Source organism: Penicillium verhagenii, assembly GCF_028828195.1.
Source record: "Penicillium verhagenii strain IBT 33310 chromosome Unknown utg000005l_segment0_segment0, whole genome shotgun sequence".
NCBI lineage: Eukaryota > Fungi > Ascomycota > Eurotiomycetes > Eurotiales > Aspergillaceae > Penicillium > Penicillium verhagenii.
The window spans coordinates 2,260,440-2,283,414 of NW_026643169.1; the positions used below are offsets into that span (position 1 = coordinate 2,260,440).

Sequence of the window (22,975 nt, forward strand, 5' to 3'; positions counted from 1 at the left end):
GTACAGGTATCATCTTCATTTCATTGATCCTATCCATCCATCCAGGTAGCCATCGGCACTCACAATCAGTAATCGAGTAAACTCTGTGTAGCAAGATGTAACGCTGACGCAGGATACGAGCCCGGTGCCTTCCAGATGTCTGCAAAGAAAAGACTTCTGCGGAGAAAGAAAGCCCAACTCAAATCTACGTGTACATTCTTGAAGATAACAGATCAAATCACTCAAGGCCCGAGGCAAGGAGAACCCAGCTAGCTGCCCAGGTGCAACCTCAAGTGCTTCAGATCCAAGGTTCCATCCATCTAGATCGACCCCAGTCCAGACTGGGTACGTATACATCCATGTGCATTCCTCACATGCACGATATCAGGATGCCATGCAGTCCATTGTGTAACGCCCACGCTACAGTATAGAGACTCCGTGCCCATTGGTGTTAGATCATGTTACCAGTGATCGCCATCTCATGCAGAGAGACAGGTCACATCGACCTTGGAACTGGTAGGACAGCCCTGAGCGTCGGGAAGAGGGCCGTTGTGCCGTGTCGATCGCAACGGCGTCGTGAGCACAGACTTCGTTTAGCCTCGGGATATTTTCTCCACGCTCTTCCTCTTCCTTTTAAAATTCGGATGTGTCGTTCCTGGCTTGGCTTCTGTTTTGCATCGATGCGGTGAGTGCGATCTGCTTGTTTCTTTGCTTTGTTCGGCGCAGAAGAGATTGGACGTGTCGTTCTTGTCAATGCTGAATTTTATCTCGATGTGCTATGGTGTCTTTTTTTTCTTTTTCTTTTTCTGTCTAAGGTTCTGGTTGTGTGTGTTGTGATGGGCCCGTCGAATCTTGTGCTGCAGATTGCAGAAATTCAGTTGCAGAAGCACACATGTGCATGTGGAAATGCCCGATATGCATGTTCAATGTTTAAACCACAGTTGGGGAGTTTTTGGCGATTATCAATCATCTGCACATGTGGAAGATCTTCGCTGTCCTTGGAAGGTCCCCTACATATATATCAATATCTAAATATCTAAGAACATAAATATGTATAAGCTAGAAGCCACATAGACTTAAATGGAACAGTGGCAAGGCAAACTCAATTCAAGGGCAGCTGGACACCACTATTCTCTGGCGTATAAATCGTACTCTGTACGGCGTGCTCAAGTGCTTCATGTGCATGTGGGCCCGAAGGAATGGCAAGAGTCTGACAGCGAACGGGGAATGTGGATCAGTATAATCCACTGGGCACCGCGTGGGGGGTATTTTTTTTTTTTCGCTTGTGGTATGGTGCCAGACTGGTGGAAACTTCAACAGAACCAGTTTTTTTTTTGGCGCCATTGCATGGCGATCTCTTCCCACTCTCAGGGGCGTTAGCGGGCTGCACCGCCACGGTGCTTATTCTTTGTTATGCGATCTTCCTCCGTAGTCCGTATGTACTTCGTATTGTACTATGGGGCTCATTTGAAGACGGGGAATTCGTTCCCTTGAAAAGAAACATCTCGCATACTATTTGGAATTGATGAGATCGTCCAGCTAAACGGCAACTTACGTGGCCGTTCCAAGGTTCATTTTTTGAGATCAATGTGATCTCGTTGGACAAGGCAATATCTGGGTGATCGAGCAAGTCAATTTCACTTGTTTCCGCTTGGGACCCTATAAGCATACGCTATTGAGGAGACTAGGACTGGGGTGCAGGGAAGGGGGATCTCAGATGAGCCAATGAGAGGTTTGATGGATCAATAGAGATGTGTATGTGTATGCATTGTGATGTGATCTGATCTGTCATCTGGGGATATGTAACATTTGACCTTGTTAGCTCAATGCTAGAGGCTAAAACCATGGAAATGGCGCATAAAACCATTGTAGTATATATTTCTTTTTTTTTTCTTTTTCTTTGAGCATTGAGGGTTCAAGATGGATTTATTAGACCTTTGGATCCAGGTAGAGTTTCCACTAAGTCGTCGTCCGAGCCCCCTCCCTCTTCACCCTAAAGCGCACTATTGAGTATTGTCCCAAGCTCCCCCACCCCTCCCCGAGAACGAAGGTTACGGAGATAAACGGGAGGATAAATTGTTGGCAGACCCGCCAAGCAGGATGTCGATCGTGGGTCTGACCCAGCGTTGCGATCAAGCTTGAACATGAATCAGGACCGGCCTTGATCCTCAGGGGAACTGAGTGATGGACTTGACTTGACCGCTTCTTTGAACAATTGCACAGTGTGGATGGCCGGAAATTAAAAATTACCCCAGTTTTGTATGGAGTCGTTGGAGTAAGTTTAACATTAGGATCCCAGTAGTGTAGTTCATATTTGCTAGGTACCGAGATTCCGCGAACCGAGAACACAAGCATGTACACAACTAGTATCAAAGCGGAGTTCTTGATTACTCCGTGGATGGCAGGAACGGAGTACATCTGTACCAAAATTCAATAGACTTGGATCAGATGATTTGATCGGAAGCTTGAACCAAAGCCACATTTCCACGGATACGATCGGGATATCTTTTCCCTCCCCGAATGACACGAGGGACTGGAGAGCAAGTGGTATTTTTTGTGGGCGGGGATCGTCGGTGAACTGTACCGGGTAGGCAAGGTAGTCCACTTGTACTCCGTACCACGGGTATGAGTTGTCACATTCGGGTCATGGCGATCAATGCATCTCTGGTGGAAGTTCGGGGAGGAGGACAAAGAAGTTGAAAACAAAGTATCTGGAATAACTACTGAGAGGTACAGGCGTTTGTAAGAGAAGTACAAGGTTCAACTGTAACGCGGGATCGTGTTTTAGAAACTGTATTGGGGGCCTAAGCAAAGATTAGCCATAGGGACGGGGAACGTGGTGATTACCGGTATCGTATCTTTCCGTGGATCCACCACGTGCTGTTTACGGGGACTCCGTACAAAGACGGAGCTTCCAGAAAAAAAAGGGCTTTTATTAAGCCATTAAATACAATCAAATTAAAACCACAAGCCAAGTGTTAAAAAAGAAAAACAAGAAAAATAGAGAAAAACCAATCTCATCAAATATATCAAAAACTAAACTAAAAAGGTGAAACGGAAATTCAAAATTGTCTCGGTGGATGCGGGAACAAAAATTCAATAGAACAGCTGGAAGAGGTTAAGTGGTGAAGACTAAAAAGATTCCATGGGGCCCACGATGCTATTGATTGGCCGTTACAAGACTTGATTGGTGATTCAAGTGGGGCTCAATGTCGTGGTCTGGGGCCGATCGTGGATTCACTGTTTCTCTACCCCTGGTTTCTTCATTGCCATAGGACGGCTCTATACCAGTTGGTCCATGGTTTACCAGATTCCGCCAGGTACTGATAAGGGAGAAACTTGGGTGCTTTCTCGGAAATAGAAATTGTCAAACAAATAAATAGAGGGCAAATTTTTTTTAGGTCTTTGTATTTGGGGCAAAGTCCAATAAGCGCCAATAATAGAAGATCGAGTAGAAGGAAAAGAAGGAAAAGGAGCTCGTGGTAGTGGATTACGCTCCCGCTGCAGGGGCTTAAAAAAAAGAGCTGGGCGTCATGGATTGACAATGGCGTATCTTCTGTACAAGTCCCATTCGGTACTGAACCCCCGAATCGTCTCCACTCCATTGAAGAATTATTACTCTCCTTTTTCCAATAACCTTCCCACTTTAACTTCATTCTCTATCCCACCTTTAACACTCTTGGTCTTTTTGCCGTTCCATCTTTTTCTTTCTTTCACTTGGACATTTATCATATCCATGGCGTACAAGGAATGAGATTACGGGTACGTTGTCAATCTACATGCACCTTCAAACTATGAACGGGGGGCCAAGGGTGGCGCTGGCGCGGTGCTCATGCATGACCGTCGTACAATTCGAACCGAAGCCAACCATATCAACTGGCCCCCGAATAATCGCAAACCTCTCCCAACGTAAGCGGCGAAAGTGTCAGACTGACGGTGTACAGGATGATTTAGAGATTTGATTTACAACTCATTCCCCCCAGTCCGAACGATCGAGGGTGTACCCCAGTGGTCAGGACCGCTACAGAAGAAATTATCCCAAACCCGCCGTGTCCGAGCATTGATATACCCCTCCCTTTGTCACCTTTCACCATGCAACATTACTCCAGATCCGACTTCCTGGACGCCGGGAGTTTGACTCGTTCGCGCAGTACCAGTCTTTCCAGCGACTCCCGAGTCAATCTCATGTCGCCGCCTACCGTTCGTCCTCCACCCGGTTTCATCTCTTCCGCTGCCGCCTCCGAAATCATTACCTCCGATCAAGAATTTAATGCCGCTGATTTTGTCGCCGAGGATGAGGACACTGGGGCCACGGCCACTGCCCTAGTGACCCCCGCGGCACTATCTCTCTTGAATGGTTTCCTCGATAATTTACTTTTTAATGTTCTCGCCGCCTCTAAATCTACACAACTAGCCTGCATTCGCCCGATTTTGGCGGATGTCTTGAAACCTCGCCTCGCACAAGAAGTCGTGGCTACTGCAGATGAAGAACTGGGCGAATACATGGGAGGTGAAGATGACGAGGAGTCGGATTTCCGAGGAGGTCAGGAGCCCGGTGGGGACTTTGATCTCGTTCGCTCGTGGAAGTTGACTCGTCTGCGATGCATGGTCTACACCAGACTCGGTGATATGGAAGAGGAGGATGAGGACGAATTCATCGCACAGGAGGGCCTCGGCGAAAGCGACGGTGCCCCCCGCAGATTTTCTAGTCATGTCGACAACATCACCCCCGCAGCAGCAATTTTCTTGACTTCCATTATTGAACACATCGGCGAGCGCGCGCTTGTCATTGCAGGCGAAACTGCACGATCAAGGTTATCCACGAAACTGAACGACACCGAAAGTCAATTTTCAGACGATATGGAAGACCACCGCAAGCGAATTGAGCGGTTGGTCGTGGAGGATCTCGATATGGAGAAGCTCGCGCTGAACGCGACACTGGGTCGCCTATGGCGCACCTGGAGAAAGCGCAGACGTGGAACCACTCTTTCGCGAACACTATCTCGCGAGTCTTTCCGACGCCGTACTTTCTCGCACACTTTGGCCAACAGTCGCAAGAGCAGCATTGTTACCATTGAGGAGCCGGTCACCCCAACAGACCCTGCTTCTGAAGAACTCCCCGTGCCAATTGATCCCATCGAAGTTCCTTTGCCCATGGGTGATCATGACATTGAGGAGATTGAGGTGCCTGGGTACAACCCAGACATGGAAGGCGAAGTGGCACAGACCATGCAGGCGATGGTCGCTCACAAGGTGCGACCGAGGAGTTTGATGGTGGTACCATCACCATCGTTGGTGAGCAGGTCCGGCAACTCCCCTCTAAGCGCATCAGCAGTGGAGAGTCCCCTGCTTCGCCACCTTCGCTCGAGATCATTGCCAAACCACAAAGACGAAGTTCCTCCAGCGGCGGCGCAGGCCGACCAAGACGAGGAGGCAGACGAACTCTCCCCAGATCAGCCATCACCCAAGTCCGGCAGAACTTCCCGGTCTTCCTCGAAGGAGAAGCAACTGGAGACCATGTACGAGGATGATGAATCGGCCGAGTTCGTGGATGCGACAGAGACAGCCACGGGTATCGCAGTCACCACAGAGTCCGATGAGTTCAAGGAGTCATCAGAAGAATTTTCCGAGAAAGAGCACATGTCTGTCGTGCAGGAGGAAGAAGAGGAGGCTGCACCGGCAGTTGGTGTAACGATCGCATCATTGCGGTCGCGTCTGCACGAGGACGAGGAGGAGGGAACGGACCAGGCCGACAGCAACCGTGTTTCGGTCTCCTCGATCGATGGACCCACTCAGGATCCGGAAGTTATCGAAGGACAGGGGATGTGCGAGAAGCCGAAACTGACGTCGACAATTCACCGACCGAAGAGAAAGCCAAGTAGGGATGTTTCCCAGTCTTATGCAAAGCCGATCATTGCAGAAACTAGTGACTGTGATCTTCCCGCTACCCAACCTACGCAAGGGGTGGAGCCCGCACTGGCACCCCCCGCCGACGCCACCATCGAGGCTATCAAGGCTCCTAGTGATATTCATGCTGTCGAGGGCGATCACAATAAATCAGACATCGGTTCCGTGTCTGAGTTGGGCACATTAAACGAAGCGGTCATTTCTGAAAAATCCTCCGAGATTCCTTCAGAGCCTGTTATCGTCACCGAGCCCTTCCCATTTCCTGGTTCTGACCCTAGTGCCGTTGAATTTGCCGCTGCTGAAGACTTGCCTATTTCCGAGTCTGTTACCCCAGAAGCTGCTGCGTCACCAGACGTTTCTCGTGCGCCGTCAACTTCTGGAGATAGTGAACGGTCTCAACAATCACGCACCCGCCGCAGGCCCACTCCATTGATCGTGACTACTAGCAACCGTAGTTCCCCAACCCTCGAGCAACGAGCTGCTGTCCAACGTATGTCTGGGCGTCCATCAACATCTATCGCCTCGTCCGTCTTGACCAAGCCTCGCCGCTCAGAGAGCTTTAACAGTACTCGCGACAAGCGTCCGGTGACTGCTGGTTCCACAACATCTCAGGTTTCAAACAAACTGAAGGGCCTGATGAATCGTCCCCCGGGCGAGTCCCCATCCCTCCGACTCCGCAGCTCGTCTGAGACAAGTCGGGCGTCTGGCAGCGGAGATTCGCTAGACAACGATACCACCGACTTGGACAAGCTCATCAACAGCGACGAGACTATCCATTTCACGTTAACCCCACGGAGTGTGAGGGAGATGACATTCCCGGACATTCCTCGACCTGTTCCTCGCTCTGACACTACAAACACTACTGATCTTGCCGAGTTTTTGAAGAACACCGGTCCACCAGGAGCCGATCCTCGGGCCTCTATTTCTTCCAAGGCCACTGGAGACCAGGCCATTGGAATCGCTAAGTCAGCTGACTCTCCCAAATACATCCCACTTTCTTCGCGGATGAGCCTGTCTCCCACAACCGCTGCTGCTGCTGGACCACCCCGTGAGGTTCGCACCAGCAGTCCTACCGCCAACAATTCATCTGGTCCCACCAGTGCCCCAAGCCCTACCATCGACTCCCCCAGATCTGTTCGAACCCAGCCTAGCATCTCGTCTAACCGGTCAAATCCAAACCGTCCCAAGCTGCAGGCTCGCGCAGCAGAGACCCGAGGATCGGAGACTTCTGAGCTGATTGACTTCATCCGCCAAGGGCCGCCGCAATCCGGTGCTCGTATCCCCCGTACTGTTGCGCCATTCCGAAACACAATCGACTCGGATGACATCCACATCGATTCTCAAAATGGATCCCTTGCCAGCGGATCTAGCGTCAACAAGTCATACACTTCGTTTGGCTCGCGGACTGGGCTTTTGGATTCAAACCAGCGTCCCAGTGGAAAGGCCAAGGCAAGCCCATCCACACTAATGGCAGAACCGGCGGAGCCTCCTCGCCCCGCTCGCAAGCAACGACGTGTTCCGGACCCCTATGCCATTGATGACGATGATGACGACGACTTGCTTGAGGAGTTACTCCAAGCCAAGCCGCCTCCACGCCAGGAGGAAAGTCTAATCGACTTCCTGCGCAGCGAACCACCACCCGACTTCAAGCAAGCCCAACCCCAACCATTGAGCGTGCGACCACCTGCGTCGTCAAGCTCGAATGGGTCGGGCAGCATGAAGTCTCGTCTGACAACAGGAAGGGTTCCTTCGTCAAAGATGTCAGTCAGCTCTATGCGCTCGCAGAACAACACACCATCCAACTACTCCCTGAAAGTCGGCATGGAGCGGAATCCTGGCATCATGCCTTCCGCTACCAACCGCCAAACCGAGACCAGTGCTCTAGCGGACTTCCTCCGGAATACCGGCCCGCCAGAGCCTGCTCCCCAGAGTTCCATGAGCCCCAAGACTAAAGAAGGCGGAATTTCCCGCTTCTTTACACGACGCAAGAAGTTCGAAGCTTAGTCCAGTATCATGCTATGATCTCGACTACTTGATGTTACCATTTCAGCGTTCCATTGCCATATGACGATCACATATCTCATGTCTATCGTTTTGTCACATTTTCATGCCCTGTATTTCCCTTACATTTCCCTTCATTTCTTTGCCCATTTATTTGCATAGAGCTGCATCGCAGTATCTTCTGTCTTTTTTACTTTCTTTCTTGTTCTTCACAGCTACGGCCTGGTGGTTTTTTTGTGTGACTATCTTTCTATTTCTTTTTTTTCTTCCTTCCATTTTGTTGGATGCAATACTCACGACTAATACGGTGCTTCTTTTCTTTTTCTTTTGTTGGATCAGATTGGATCTGATCTTTGGGGGTTTGCCAGTGATGTGCTTTTCTTTTTGTGAAGTCTGCGAGATACCATGTTTGAAGTACTTATGTCTGTATCTAAAAGCCTCGACGCTCAGAACCCGCTCTTTTTTTCATCTTGACTTGGATTTTCTTTTTTTTGGACTCGTATAAATACTGTAGAATCTAGGTGTCCGATGTGCTATAAGAAAGCATTAAGCATGAGAACCAACTGGATGAGCATTCACAGCTAATATTAGACTGAATAATACTTACAGACGGAATAATTTGTTATTTTCGATTATATACATCTTTAATTACTTTTATCAACTTAAAGAAGTTTGAAGGTTTATGTAGTTCATGTTTGTACTTGGTCGTAGTAGGGCGGACTTGTCTGTGGTCAGGTGCTCCGTGCTTAGGTGATCCTCCAGTCCCCTTAAGTGGCATCAACAACCATCAGCTTCCCTGTTTACCACCGCCAAAATCCCCCACCATGGGCTCCTCTCCATTCACAATGAGGTCAATTCTCACTTTCCTCCTTCTCGTCGTCCAAATCGCCTCTGCCCTGAAATTCGACCTCCCCGCCAGCGGAGGCAACGGCAAGAACGAGCGATGTATCCGCAACTTTATCTCCAAGGACCAGCTGGTCGTCGTGACCGCCATCGTGAGCGGCTCCAAGGGTGACGGCCAGCGCGTCAACATGCACGTACGTGACACACCTACTATCCCCCATCCCAACCAATCGAATCCCGACCCCAAATCCAGATTCGCTGGGCATGCGCCACGACCAACAACACCGCAACCACGCATCGACTCCACTCCGCTTCTCACGACTGACCACCGATTGCTAACACCGACTACAGATCAAGGACTCCATGGGCAATGACCACGGCCGTCCCAAGGACATCGTCGGCGAAGTGCGCCAGGCATTCACCTCCACCGCCGACACCACTTTCGACGTGTGCCTTGAGAACCAGCTCGTTGGCCGCAGTAAGTTCATTCCCCCCACACAACCAACCCAAGATCCCCTCCCATCTAACACGCCTCTTCCAGACAACGGCCAAAACCCCTCCCGCGAAATCGAACTCGATGTCGAAATCGGCGCCGACGCCCGCGACTGGTCTAGCATTCAAGCCCAGGAGAAGCTCAAGCCCGTCGAGACCGACCTCCGCCGCATCGAGGAGATGGTCAACGATATCGTTACTGAGATGGACTACCTCCGCGCCCGTGAGCAGCGTCTCCGTGATACCAATGAGAGCACCAATGAGCGTGTTAAGTGGTTTGCTTTCGGCACTATGGGTATGCTGGTTGGTCTTGGTGCGTGGCAGGTTGTGTACCTGCGCGCGTACTTCCGGTCCAAGCACCTTATCTAAGCATTTTATTTGCGTTTCGTTGCGTCGGGACAGTGGCTTTTTAAGGCTCGGGGACACATAGCTTGTTTGCAGGGTAGGTACTATTTGGTTGGAAGTGCAGTCAAAGTGCATTCGAATGTTTCTATGTTGGATTTCGTGTAAGATGGATTGATGGGATCAGTGCAGCGTTGCCGGGTTTTTTTGGGAGGGCATCGGCTGAGTCTGGATCTGGCTTTTGTACTCGTGTCTTATGCATAGCATTTGTCTCGATGGTCATGAATTCGATGATATAAAATATATGTCCTGCTTTTGTGGGGGTTAATCTTGGATTATGGATTGTAGATACTGTGCACTTGTAGAGATAGTTCGGGTTGACATTTGAAGGTTTGAATGGATGGATGTTGAACCTTCGAATGTGTTAGTGCCTCCAGTGCTGGGCATAGATCAAAGCTGGATTGCATCCGGACAGCAACATACATGATACTACTAGTACTAGTAGTATGTACGAAGTTTGTACACCGAGCACTTGGAACTAGTATGTATCGATTTCAAGATACGGTGTTTGTCAATACGTCAAACATTTTGTCAAAACCGCGCGTTCCCTTATATCTGGATTGAAATGATACCTAGAGGTATAACCAATATACGGTTTTCTTTGTAGACTCTTACCATATACTACTTTTACGGTATTCCCTACTACTACATCCATAATTGAAACTTTACTCTCTAGAATATTATCTTGGATACAAATCAAACAAACTTGATTCATTTCCAAACCAGTAACGATTTCTCATGGGGTATAAACTGACAATGTTAGCGTTGCGTACTAATTGCAATGTATTCAGTGGTAGGTTGGCCTGCAAACACTGCAAACATCGGGTGTTGCAGGTAGCTTTTTCGGCCCGGGCGATGATTCGAGATGATGTCAAGCCGAGCATTGCATATCAACGCCTCTTCTCCCTTTCAATCCAGGTTCCAACAAACCTGAAGGGATACAATAAAGCACAAAAATGTCAGCACCTAGATTGATTAACCGCGCCTTGCGGCCCATGACCGCGTCTTGCAAACCCGCAATCAACCGCTCATTCGGCGCGACTGCTCTACGCTTCAACGATGCCAAAAACCGCGCCCATCCCAATGTCCAGGAGCACCGTGACAACCAGGCCAACAAGTCGCCGAACCAATTCGTGCCGAACACCACCTCTACCATGACTAAGGACTTCCCCAATGTCGGAAAGAAGCCTGCGCCGCCCGATATGCTAAACTCTGTCAACCCAAACTACCGCCCCAACGACCCGTACCCAGGAAGAATCGAGCATTTCACCGGCGGTCGTCAAGAGAGTGGTGCGCAGAAGCCCGAGCTTGGAGTTGGTGAGATGGAAGGTATTACCTTCAAGGTTGAGCCTTTGAAGCGGGCTGGAGAAGATACCATGACCATGCGAGCTCGGTTATTATGTTCGTAATCCCTTCTGCTGTCGATGCAAGCTTGGCAGAAAGTTGCACGCATACAAACCTTAAAACATACACTAACCACCAATCAATAGATCAAAGCCGCAAGCGTGGTATCCTTGAGTCCGACCTCCTCCTCTCCACTTTCGCCGACGTCTACCTCCGCGAAATGACTGCGGAGCAGCTCCGGGAATATGACAGCTTCCTCGATGAGAACGATTGGGATATCTACTACTGGGCTACCCAGGACCCGCCCGAGGTCACCGGCGAGAACCCTCCTGCCGAGGACGAGCTGACGGAGACCTGGAAGGAGGGTGCTTCCAAGAGCGGCGAGTGGGCGCAGACCATTGGTGCATTCAGGGCTGCGTACCGGCCTGTTCCGAAGCGGTGGGATGGATCTGCCGTGTTGGAGCTGTTGAGACAGCACGTGAAGGATAAGAGCGCCCTTGGATTCGAGGCCGCAAAGAATAAGAAGACTGGTGGTGGTCGTGGGTTGGGACGGATGCCGGATGTGCAGGTTTTCGACTCCTAAAGAGAGGGGTTGCGGTTGTTGTATAAGTATGCCCAGGTGGATTACCGGTGAACCGGGTAGGATTGGTTGATCTACTGGTTGTTGTACTTGTAGTACTGGAAGTTGTGTATGATATTGATCAATGCCGAAAGGCAAAAGGAAAAAAGGCAAAAGCCCTGTATACTTGGTGATTTAAGATAGGGTTGATGCATATATGCGGTATCATTATGTATGTTGAAAGGGGCCAAGGCCAATCACATTAGAGACTGGTTGTCATTCCATGGCTAGACCTGGCTTTCTTATGGGTCTGCGGAAATACTCTATGTTGTATAGTAAATGTCTTCGTGGTTATGGATGATTCAAGATGAACAGAGAATTCGAGTCGGTGGGTTTTTTTTTAAATTAGAAAAACGAAAGGATCTTCAATCTTAGATTGCAGCTAAATAATTAAAACAACAAAGAGAAATTCGATAGAATTCATAGAAATGTATACAATGTTCTTCATACTTCAATACAATTGTAGTCCCGTCAAGGGCGATAAGATAAGCCACGTGACCCTTCGCTTATTGTTAGGGCACAGCGGAACCACACAAGGTGCCAGCCAACCGGGTTAGGGCTTTGGCGGGCACGCAGCACCTCCTTCCTCTGATTTTATCTCCCCAGCGTCAACGACCTACTCCGCCCTATCCTCACCCTTCAACGACTCACTCATCATGGCTGAGCAGCTGGTTCTTCGCGGCACCCTCGAGGGCCACAATGGCTGGGTTACCTCCCTTGCGACCTCCCTGGAGAAGTAGGTCTAGCCTCGTCAAATTTTCGCAATATATCATGTTCTGACTTCGCCCTTAGCCCCAACATGCTGCTGTCGGGCTCTCGCGACAAGACCCTGATCATCTGGAACCTTACCCGTGATGAGCAGGCTTACGGCTACCCCAAGCGCAGCCTCGAGGGTCACTCCCACATCGTCTCTGACTGTGTATGCATTTCTACCCCCCCCTCTTCTCGAAATCGAATCATGATGTATACGGATCCATTGGGAATCGACACGAATGGAAATTGAATACTGGGATACGATTGGAAACGGTTTTCGCTGACCGGTGGTCTTTTTTTTCTGTTTTATAGGTGATCTCCTCCGACGGTGCCTACGCTCTGTCCTCCTCCTGGGACAAGTCCCTCCGCCTGTGGGAGCTCTCCACCGGTAACACCACCCGCACCTTTGTCGGCCACACCAACGACGTTCTCTCCGTCTCTTTCTCCGCCGACAACCGTCAGATCGTCTCCGGATCCCGTGACCGCTCCATCAAGCTGTGGAACACCCTCGGTGACTGCAAGTACACCATCACCGACAAGGGCCACACCGAGTGGGTTTCCTGCGTGCGCTTCAGCCCCAACCCCCAGAACCCCGTCATTGTCTCCGCTGGTTGGGACAAGCTCGTCAAGGTACGCTTCCACACCCGATCTCCAACTTCTGCCCACCCTTCATTTCAAAGGATGTTTGCATCTTTTACGTATTTGCTACTTCAGAGCCCTTCGTGGGCCATGAGACAATTATCACCAATGCCTGATTGAAAAAAACCAACTCAAAACATTGAATTTGTATTCAATGTTTGAGTTGGGGAGGAAAATTTTTCTCTTCGTTTTCACTAGAAAGAAAGATTTGATGAATTATTGGGACGCTGACAATTCATTCACTTTTTAGGTTTGGGAGCTTGCTTCTTGCCGCCTGCAGACCGACCACATCGGTCACTCCGGTTACATCAACACCGTTACCATCTCCCCCGATGGATCCCTCTGCGCCTCCGGTGGCAAGGACGGTACCACCATGCTCTGGGACTTGAACGAGTCCAAGCACCTCTACTCCCTCCACGCCGGTGATGAGATCCACGCTCTCGTCTTCTCCCCCAACCGCTACTGGCTGTGCGCTGCCACCAGCAGCTCCATCACCATCTTCGACCTCGAGAAGAAGTCCAAGGTTGATGAGCTCAAGCCCGAGTACGTCGAGAAGGGCAAGAAGTCCCGCGACCCCGAGTGTATCTCCCTCGCCTGGTCTGCCGATGGCCAGACCCTGTTCGCCGGTTACACCGACAACAAGATCCGTGCCTGGGGTGTTATGTCGCGCGCTTAGATATGAGTTGATGAGTGTGAAGGAGGAGGCCTCTTTTTGATCTTATTGCCAAGGGAATCAAAAAAAAGTTCAAAATCCAGAACAAGAAGGGCTTTGGTTTTGGGATGTATGAGCCACGAGCAATGAAGCACTTTGGGTCGGGACACGGTGTTACCCGGCCCTGAGGTTTTCTGACATGCCTAGCTTACTCGATTCACCATTAAAATCGGATGTCTGGGATCTTGTGAAGGCATGTGATGTTCTAATACCACATAAGGCATCAAAACTGTTTTCCTATTTTTTCTTCACCCTTTTCCATCTCGTAGTGGGTGTGACCAGACATTGTAGATATTGTAGTTTCTTACAAATCGTCCGAAACCTTCGAACTTTGAACACACTAAGGATAAACCCAGCACAAACCTGGATCGAAGTGGGTATATTACTAGTAGATGCTTATCCTACCAGCTTCAAATGTCCAATGTGCTAATAGCCTCTATCGATCAAGTGTGGAGCACATTTCTTCATCCAGATTCCCCCTGCAGATGTGTCTTGAACTAGCATCTCGAACTTGAACTTTATTCTATCTTGCTTGCTAGTAGTACATGCAGATTTTCCAACAACCCCTTTAAGATCCCGACTTCGACTTCTACTAGTGTCTTCTATATGAATAAACAGGGATTGATACATAAATCACTGCTTATCAAGGACACTCTGCACCCATCCAGCAGCAGTTGTATCCCAGATCTCAGGGTAAACCAAATGAGCCGTGAGGTTAGTACCACTGGCACACACCGGGTCATTCACGTTACAGAAATCGTGAATCACCTTTCCGTAATGCTCCGTCAAGTAGCGCACCTGGAATTCCGGGCGAGGATATTTCTGTCTTCTAGTTAGCTTCCCAATCCACTACAGCCAATATCTAACTCATTAAAACATACACCTGTGACGTTAAAGGTCTCGTAGCCCTGGTTATAAGGCTGGTTGGGAGCGTGGCGTGGATCACCGTATAGGACGAGGGCATCAACTACAGACAGCATTGTAATTAGTATCTACTGGGTACTTCCTTCCTAGGTGGTCCCCAGAAGAAAACCGAGATGAACTGATCAATCCTTAGCAGTACTTACTATGCTTTCCGATATCATAGTCAATGGGAGCAGTCAGGTTGCCCAGAGTCGAGTCGCCGCCACCACCAGCAAGGGTATCAGCAATAATCATCGCACCCTATTTCATCCAAAAAAGAAAGTGAGCCAGTCAGTCAACATGTATGGCAGCTGGTAATTGGAATAAAATACAGACCTGCGAGTAAGCAAGCACAACCAGCTTGGAATCGGTGTGCCCGCATCGCTCCACGAAACTAGTCAGCTGCTTGCGTGCGGCCTTCTTGCCGACGTGGTAGCTGTCCGTCGTCGTCTCGGAGGTGGCTGGGTACACGAGGTTCTCGTATGTGGTGTCCGCGTTGTTGGCAGTGATCAGTTCGGCAAGCGTCTCCAACGAACCGGGGTAGGTTTCGGTGGTTCCACGAGCGATCAGGATGTGGACGTTCGAACAGGCGGTGCTGTTCACCAATTGAGTGGTTTCGCGTTGGATTAGGCCGGCCGCTGCGAGTTGGCTGCCGAGGAGCAGGGAAGTGGCAATTGTAGATGGAAACATTTTGAGAGAGGAGGTTCTTTGAAACCGTGCGTGGAAGGCTGCAATGAATTGTACCCAGGTGGTCCCAGGGTTCAAATTATCTATGCAGGTACATCAAGCACTGAGGTATACTTGAGTGATATATAGTTGCAATAAGCTTTTCCCCCTGTTCTTCACCGAAGATTCTCCGGATCGGAGGCTCCTCGGGTGAGAGGATCAAGGAGAAGCAATTTACGACACGCGTTCTCGGCCCCGATGTCCGATGTGCTTAGCTGGAGCGAATGTGGGAACTTTCAAGGTTGGACGGCCGAGTATACTGCATTAGGCTCGGTGTGCCGTGACATAGATTGATAATGGGCCTGGGGAGGTCGTTCCGGATAAATGAACAAGCAGAAGCTCATTTCTGGGTTAAATTTCGAAATTTTGAAACAAAATGGAAACAAACCTATCCTCGTAGAAAGCTTCTTTCCAATTAAGAAAATGACCAGCTCTTCATTCCAATTCCAAACATGGCAAGAAGAAGGCGAGTGACATTCTCCACAGCAATCCACCGGTCTTCGACCTGAACGGTAGATGTCAAACCTTCATTTTGGATTAGGTCACGCTGGTAAAGTTTCAACATCCCAGCAGCGATTGTTTCAAAGTCCTTGTTGACTTCGAGATCGATGCTGAATGTAATGCCGGTGTGGTAGATATTAGCTGCCATTGCGGAGCTATCGAATGGTGGCATCATATATTTGCGTAGATCAACAGCGTTCAACCCCGTACACTTCCCACCACCTTGACCGCGAGTTTAGAGAGCACCCGCACTGTCGACGGTGCGATAGAAACTCCCAATCGAGTCAAAGGGGTGTTCATAGTGACCAGGGGAAACTTCTAGGCTATGATGAAGGTGATTTGACAGAATGCGGATAACTAGATAGCTCAAGAGGGAAAGAGATCACAATTTTGGCCCCCATGCTATAGTTTGGTAAATTTACACTGCAAAACGGTATCCGGCCATAATTAATATACACTATACTCGTAAAACTTGAAAGGACCTGTAATGTTTGCCCCTCACCTAGATATGCAGTTCCATTAAAGAATCATTGCATTATGGAGTAGAAACGAAGGTAGCCCCGAGCACAAATTTCATTTCTAATCTCCATCTGCTCCCTTTCACTTCACGACTCCTATAATCTTGGAACGATATCACTACTTTGACAATGCCTGGACAATTGACTTGGCTTGTGACCGGATGCTCCTCCGGTTTGGGAGAGGCTTTTGTTCAAGCTATTCTTGACAAGGTACGTCAAACAGAACAAACCATGAAATCGACTCAACTGAACTCACTTATATTTTCCAGGGTGACCGAGTTATCGCAACAGGACGTCCGAACAACGCCCAGACTGGCGCGAACCGACTGCTTGCTCTTAAATATGCCGGTGCAGCAACTTTAGAGATCGACGTTTTGGCCCCGCAGAAAGAGCTTGATAAGAAAGCCAAAGAAGCATGGGCAATTTACGGCCAAGTAGATGTACTGGTCAATAATGCCGGCTTCATCCAAGCAGGAATATTAGAAGAATATGAGTAAGCTCCACCCTGTTTGATTCTACGTAGGCCTCTACTCTAAATTTATAACCACAGTGAGGAATCCATGATCCATGGTATGCGAGTTAACGCCTTCGGCCCGCTCAATCTCACTCGTTCATTCATTCCTCTGATGCGTGAAGCCAAGACCGGCACTATCCTCTTCAGCGGGTCTTTGGGCGTGTACTACGGTGCCCCAGCCGCGAGCTGCTACTCAGGCTCGAAGGGTCTGATCGAGGGTCTGGTACCTAATATGGCAATTGAACTCGCTCCCTTCGGCATTCGGACTTGTATCTTAACATTTGGCAATTTTCGTACTAAAATTATGTCGCATGATAAAATGCGTCAAGGGGCATATCACCGCCTGCCTGTGTATGAGGAGCTTAACGAACTCGTCAGGCTTGGCCTTGAAGCCCAGGATGGGACTCAACCTGGTGATCCCAAGAAGGCTTGCGAGATTATTGTTGACGCTGTACGGGGTGAGGGTCTATGTGCGGGCAAGGAGCTGCCTTTGAGATTGCCTGTTGGTCCTGATGCATTCGTGGCTATGAGAGCGAGCTGCAATGAGAGATTGGCGGTTTGTGATGAGTGGGAGGGTATTACATCCAACACCAATATTGAGTAAGCATGAAAATTGCTGTGATAATTCTTCCAGATAGAACATCAAATGGATGCTTGAAATTATACAACATGTATACTATACTAGTAGGCATCGTTAAAATGGGTTGAAAATGCGACTTAAGTACACAAGCATTTTTTGGCTCATGAAAAAGGTCCAGGACTTACTAAGACACGAGCTATGATTTGATGAGTCAAGCAAAGTGAAAGATAAAAGAAAGACCTAAAAAAAAGTGTCAGTTGTCCACGGGTCATATTCCAAGTATGAAGGGGGAGTGTTACATGCGGTGAAAATCAGTCATTCTCCCTTGCTATCACATCATGCCGAGGTCAACCCCGCAGAAACCGTCTTATCAGCAAATCCTCACCATCCATTAGGAGCTCGTCGTGATTACTGCACCAGGCTTATGGCCTTCGTCCTTTAAATCTGACCGATCCGCGGCGCGAAATTTCCATCTCCAAAAGGTTGAAATAACCTCTAACGATTCCCTCCTTGTTATCCCCCGATGATGATCTCAGGACTGACTCACTGACGCGTAGAAACCACACTTGATATACTCATTGACTGTCCGAACTACATCAGCAATTTTTTTTCTCTGATCCGAAAGACGCGATGGCCCTGACAACAAAGGTTGCCACATGGCTCTGGGGCCCAAACGCCAAAGACCGAGCCTTGCTATCCAAACTCGATGTGACACTACTCCCTTATTTCTCACTAATCTGGTTCCTTTTCGGCATCACTCGGGCTAGTTACTCAACTGCTTACATCAGTGGCATGAAAGAGGCCTTGGGTTTTGAGGGGAAAGAGTACAACTACATGAATACGGCGTACCTGGTTGTTTACGCCGTTTGCCAGATCCCCGGCACCAGTCTTTTGACTATATTGCGACCGAAATATGTCTTCGTCGCTGCCAATGTGACTTGGAGTGTGTTGACTTTAATAACCTACAAGATGACTCATGCCTGGCAAGTCATTGTGCTGAACGCCATCGAGGGAGGATTTTCGGCAATCGCATAGTAAGTCTACACGTTGATGTAGTCTTCTCTACCGAAGACAGCTTAAATCTTCAAGTGTTGAAAGTCTGACGATGTCTGCAGCGTCGGGGCACAGTTCATTCTTGGCTCGTGGTACCGAAAAACCGAGCTGGGAATGCGAGCTGCTGTATTTTGCGTATTTGGCCAACTGGGAACAATGTCCGGTGGCTGGATGCAGGCTGGTCTGTTACAGACTCTCGCAGGAAAGGGCGGCCTGCCAGCATGGAAATGGATTTTCATTATCGTTTCGGTCATGACAATCCCAGTGGCAATATTTGGTGAGTTGTGCCTACGAAGACAGTCCCATCGATGGCAAGTATTAATCAGTAATAGGATGGGTCTTCATTCCGGATCTTCCTGCTCACCGTGCTGCATGGTATCTCAACGACGAAGAAAAGGAACATGCGGCCACTCGCCTGGGTCCTGTTCGCCAGGAAGCATGGGACAAGACCGTGTTCAAACGCGTGTTGTTAAGTTGGCAATTCTATCTCTTGCCATTCCTCTTCATGTGTATGTGGATAATACCAATACAGAACTTTATTGCACATCTAACCTCAGCCTCTAGTGTACTCGCTCTGTGTGCAGATGCTATCAAACAACGTCATGGCTTACTGGATGGCCTCGCGAGGCTACACCACTGTCCAGCAAAACAACTACCCAACGGGCATCTACGCGACAGCCATCGTTGGAACAGTGCTTTATGCCGTCATATCCGATAAGCTCCAATCCCGCTGGGAAGTCTCCATCGCAATCGGCCTTACCTTCATCATTGGCTCGGCCATATTGGTCTCTAGCCCCTCTACGGATGCCGCATACTTTGTTGCCTTTTACCTACTCGGCACAACCTTTGCCCCGCAGGCCGTATGGTATTCATGGATGGCCGACGTGACGAGCCATGATTTCCAGCTCCGCGCCATCACGACAGGATTCATGAACTCATTCGACTTTGCTTTTGTCACCTGGTGGCCCTTGATTTTCTACCCAGCGACAGATGCGCCTAATTTCAGAAAGGGTTATATTGCCAGTCTGGTCACGGGAGCATTGACATTGCCGTTTATCGCACTCATTACTTATCTAGAGAAGAGGGATACGGCACGCGGGATAATCGGGCGAGTTAAAGCTGACGACTCTGACGTCGGGGAGTCGAATGAGCCGGTCGATGAGAATACACCGATCAATGTACGGCCGAAGACTAGCGTGTAGTCAACGTCGGAAGCATGGATTGCATTGAGGATTATTCTTACATACTAGATTTAACGCGAAGCGCCATGTGCGAATGATAGTTATGAGTGAAGTCGGCTTGGGAAGAGCTCACTACGTGATACGCATTATTATCATAAACCTACAGATTTAGTCTATCAAATTTTTTTTCTTCGTCGCGGATGTGTCCATCGGAGTTGAATTCTAAGGTCATAATATAGATTCGTACATGTACAAGTGCACACCTATCACAGGTCGTGCAAGTTTAACTCGCCAAAATCATCATTTCTTCACAAGTCTCTTCAAGGCCTCATCCGCCATAGCGATGCCTTCTTCAAACCCAAGTCCACTTGCTAGCGACTTGGCCTCCAAGTAGCGCTCCAGAGCCACCTTGGGTTTCTTCTGGAGTTCTGCCAGTTCACCTAAGTTGTAGGTCGCCACAACACAGCTAATATCGCACTCCTCATCGCGAACCGGTGGCTGAATCCTGGCAGCCACATCAAGAGACTTCTGGGCCCACATCCGGGCTGCCTCAACAGTCTGCTCGGCCGTGGTCTTCATCTGGCTCCGAACCGGGTTCTGTACCTGCCCAACCATAGCACTGGCAACATTGTTAAGCAGGCCAACCTGCTTACAGGACGGCGAGCCACCTTCCGCTTCGCGGATCAATTCCAACGCACGCAAGTACAAAGGCAAGGCCAGCTCATGGCGCTCCTTAGCGCTATACGTAGACGCAAGCTCACCCAGCGCCGTAGCAATCTCCGTCATATTCAACCACGACTCAGCTCCCCCTTCACTCGTTTCGCCCCCACCAACAGGGAGCCCGAGCTTCTGGCGACGGTGCATCTCCTTCAAGCACAGCTCCACAGCAGCGACCTGCGCAGCCTCGGCCTTCTTCTCGTCCTGGATATGATCACTAGCGTAAAGTTCGCCGAGCTTCATCTGCATGCCGACGACCTTCTTCAGCGCACGATCCCGCTGGCGCGCCTCGAATTCCTGCATTTCCCGCAATTCCTTCTCTGTATCCTGCAACGCCTCGGTATTGACCTGCACCTGGTCCGCAGTGACCTGTACGGATGAAGATTCCTGCACAGCCTGAGGCTTCGCAGGTCCCACTGTAGCAGCCTCCGTACTTTGTCCCTGCTCCACCCACTTCAGCGCCTCGTCCTTCGTGCGCTCCAATACCTCGATGGCAGGCTTCACTAGCCCGGCCTTCTCCAGCATCATCGCCACCTGCAGCTTGATGCCGAGCACCTCGTCGGAGAAAGGGTGCATGCCCAGTTCCACTCCGATCCGAAGCGCCTCCTTGTACGATTGTAGTGCCTTGGGTGGGTTCAGGTCGATCTCGGTGTAGTACACTGCGGAGCGGAGCGCATCGGCCACCGGCGGTGGGAATTTGTGGTACTGGGGACCGACACGAGTGACTTCGACATAGGTGATGTAGATGAATGTGCCAATTGCGCTGACGACGCCGACAACGGCTAGTGGGAGGAGGATGGGGTTTTTGCGGAAGATCCCCTTTGACGCTTCGCGGTATTGGAGGCGCACGCGCTGGGCAAAGGTGATATGTCGGGAGCGGGGAATTTGTGCGAGAGTGAACCGGGAGCCATTCGTAGGCTTTAATTGGGACGTTGGCCGGGCATTGTTGGTGTATATTGTCCGAGTCAGGGACGGGCGTTGTACTTGGACGAGGTTTGAAGTGTAGGCGCTGGTGCGCCGCGATGCTGCGCGGAACATTGGCGATGTGGTTTGTTAGAAATTATTTTTAGTAAATCCACGTTGTTGAATTCGAACTGTGGTTTGTGATGGGAGGGTGTGGTGCTGAAAAGACTGTACTTAGACCGTGACGGAGCGAAGCCATTTGATTTTCTCTTGGCTCTCTCTAGCTTCTCTCCGCCATATGACGTCGCCCATCCGCATCTGCCTACGACTTCAACAAGGGCAACCATTTTTGTATAGTAGGATACACTGTTCAATGCTATATTTCTAATTTCAGCAGAGAAATATGTGTGGCCGTTATTCTCTGGGTGTGGTAAGTCCTCATTGATACTTATTTTAGCCTTGTGCTGACTCTACAGCGCATGGCGTACATGCGACGGCAACTCGAGGACAGAGGATTGCCAGTAGATGAAGCACCAGAAGATGACGAAGTAAGGGAGACCTACAACTTTGCTCCTGGAAACTTTGGTGCCGTTTACCGGGCCGATGTTCCTGAAAAAGAACAGCATGGTGGACCTAGCGAGGAACAGAATGCAGACCGTGAGGTACAGGAAGATGCAGGCCAAACCCGCACAAAATACAAGCTCCAAAGCATGAAATGGGGTCTCGTCCCATTCTGGACAAAGCGAAACCCAGACTATGGGTCTCTCGTGCGCACGATCAATTGCCGTGATGACTCGCTCATCGAAGATCGGGGCATGTGGACCACAATGAAGAAGAGCAAGAGATGTATTATACCGTGCCAAGGATTCTACGAATGGTTAAAGAAAGGGCCAGGAGGAAAGGACAGGATCCCACATTTTGTTAAGAGGAAAGACGGTGACATGATGTACTTTGCAGGATTATGGGACTGCGTATCCTACGAGGGTAAGCTACTACTGCAAATATTTTTTGGTTTCGTCTATTGATACATATTTGATTGACAACTAGCAGGATCCACCGAGAAGTTGTACACTTTCACAGTGATTACTACTTCATCAAATCCTTATTTGAATTTTCTCCACGAACGCATGCCTGTTATCCTGGACGCTGGGTCCGAGGCTATGAAGACATGGCTTGACCCAAGTCGGAAAACCTGGTCAAAAGAGCTACAATCGCTTCTGAAGCCCTTCGAGGGCGATTTGGAGTGTTATCAGGTCCCGAAAGAAGTCGGAAAAGTTGGGAACAACTCCCCCGACTTTATTGTTCCGGTTGACAGCAAGGATAACAAGAGCAATATTGCGAACTTCTTCGCCAACGCCCAGAAGAAAGAGAAAAAGTCCAGTTCTGCCGATACATTCTCAAAGAAGGAACCGGCGTTGTCAAAGACTAAGATCGAACCCGAGGATAGTCAAGAAAAGAAGCCCACAGCACTAGGCCTTAAGCGACAGCATACGCCGGATTCAAGTCCAAATGATGACAACAAGAAAGCGAAGGTGCAGATCCCAGTCACTCCGCAGAAAATGAAGACACGAAGTGCCACCTCCAACATCTCCAATAAGAAACCCGGTGCAACGAAACCGACCGATGGATCCCAAAGAATCACAAAATTTTTCAAATAATGATAATGTAATGAATTGCTATGAGAGGGG

At 49.5% G+C, this 22,975-nt stretch overlaps 10 protein-coding genes across 10 annotated transcripts; 7 read left to right on the top strand and 3 right to left on the bottom strand.

Moving 5' to 3' along the window:
• Window positions 1-4,071: 4,071 nt before the first annotated feature.
• Window positions 4,072-7,890, top strand: N7466_004374 (uncharacterized protein; the record flags this gene model as incomplete). The annotated part of the gene is made up of 1 exon (XM_057163771.1): window positions 4,072-7,890. One exon carries the CDS (start codon window positions 4,072-4,074, stop codon window positions 7,888-7,890), a length of 3,819 nt encoding a protein of 1,272 aa, XP_057022452.1.
• Window positions 7,891-8,711: 821 nt separating this feature from the next.
• N7466_004375 (p24 family protein) lies at window positions 8,712-9,591 on the top strand (the record flags this gene model as incomplete). Its single annotated transcript, XM_057163772.1, has 3 exons — window positions 8,712-8,924; window positions 9,082-9,208; window positions 9,272-9,591. The coding sequence occupies 3 exons, from the start codon at window positions 8,712-8,714 to the stop codon at window positions 9,589-9,591; spliced, it is 660 nt and encodes a 219-aa protein (XP_057022453.1).
• Window positions 9,592-10,580: 989 nt separating this feature from the next.
• Window positions 10,581-11,551, top strand: N7466_004376 (succinate dehydrogenase assembly factor 2; the record flags this gene model as incomplete). The annotated part of the gene is made up of 2 exons (XM_057163773.1): window positions 10,581-11,025; window positions 11,115-11,551. The coding sequence occupies 2 exons, from the start codon at window positions 10,581-10,583 to the stop codon at window positions 11,549-11,551; spliced, it is 882 nt and encodes a 293-aa protein (XP_057022454.1).
• Window positions 11,552-12,243: 692 nt separating this feature from the next.
• cpcB (40S ribosomal protein RACK1) lies at window positions 12,244-13,655 on the top strand (the record flags this gene model as incomplete). Its single annotated transcript, XM_057163774.1, has 4 exons — window positions 12,244-12,323; window positions 12,380-12,506; window positions 12,653-12,970; window positions 13,230-13,655. The coding sequence occupies 4 exons, from the start codon at window positions 12,244-12,246 to the stop codon at window positions 13,653-13,655; spliced, it is 951 nt and encodes a 316-aa protein (XP_057022455.1).
• A 669-nt stretch (window positions 13,656-14,324) lies between these two features.
• Window positions 14,325-15,284, bottom strand: N7466_004378 (uncharacterized protein; the record flags this gene model as incomplete). The annotated part of the gene is made up of 4 exons (XM_057163775.1): window positions 14,325-14,513; window positions 14,573-14,658; window positions 14,759-14,855; window positions 14,931-15,284. 4 exons carry the CDS (start codon window positions 15,282-15,284, stop codon window positions 14,325-14,327), a joined length of 726 nt encoding a protein of 241 aa, XP_057022456.1.
• A 451-nt stretch (window positions 15,285-15,735) lies between these two features.
• N7466_004379 (uncharacterized protein) lies at window positions 15,736-15,996 on the bottom strand (the record flags this gene model as incomplete). The annotated part of the gene is made up of 1 exon (XM_057163776.1): window positions 15,736-15,996. The coding sequence occupies one exon, from the start codon at window positions 15,994-15,996 to the stop codon at window positions 15,736-15,738; it is 261 nt and encodes an 86-aa protein (XP_057022457.1).
• Window positions 15,997-16,468: 472 nt separating this feature from the next.
• On the top strand, window positions 16,469-17,457 carry N7466_004380 (uncharacterized protein; the record flags this gene model as incomplete). Its single annotated transcript, XM_057163777.1, has 3 exons — window positions 16,469-16,549; window positions 16,609-16,832; window positions 16,890-17,457. The coding sequence occupies 3 exons, from the start codon at window positions 16,469-16,471 to the stop codon at window positions 17,455-17,457; spliced, it is 873 nt and encodes a 290-aa protein (XP_057022458.1).
• Window positions 17,458-18,063: 606 nt separating this feature from the next.
• On the top strand, window positions 18,064-19,688 carry N7466_004381 (pantothenate transporter; the record flags this gene model as incomplete). The annotated part of the gene is made up of 4 exons (XM_057163778.1): window positions 18,064-18,467; window positions 18,549-18,763; window positions 18,819-18,995; window positions 19,051-19,688. 4 exons carry the CDS (start codon window positions 18,064-18,066, stop codon window positions 19,686-19,688), a joined length of 1,434 nt encoding a protein of 477 aa, XP_057022459.1.
• A 279-nt stretch (window positions 19,689-19,967) lies between these two features.
• N7466_004382 (TPR domain protein) lies at window positions 19,968-21,422 on the bottom strand (the record flags this gene model as incomplete). The annotated part of the gene is made up of 1 exon (XM_057163779.1): window positions 19,968-21,422. The coding sequence occupies one exon, from the start codon at window positions 21,420-21,422 to the stop codon at window positions 19,968-19,970; it is 1,455 nt and encodes a 484-aa protein (XP_057022460.1).
• A 268-nt stretch (window positions 21,423-21,690) lies between these two features.
• On the top strand, window positions 21,691-22,945 carry N7466_004383 (SOS response-associated peptidase; the record flags this gene model as incomplete). Its single annotated transcript, XM_057163780.1, has 3 exons — window positions 21,691-21,717; window positions 21,764-22,271; window positions 22,338-22,945. 3 exons carry the CDS (start codon window positions 21,691-21,693, stop codon window positions 22,943-22,945), a joined length of 1,143 nt encoding a protein of 380 aa, XP_057022461.1.
• Between the last annotated feature and the right edge of the window lie 30 nt (window positions 22,946-22,975).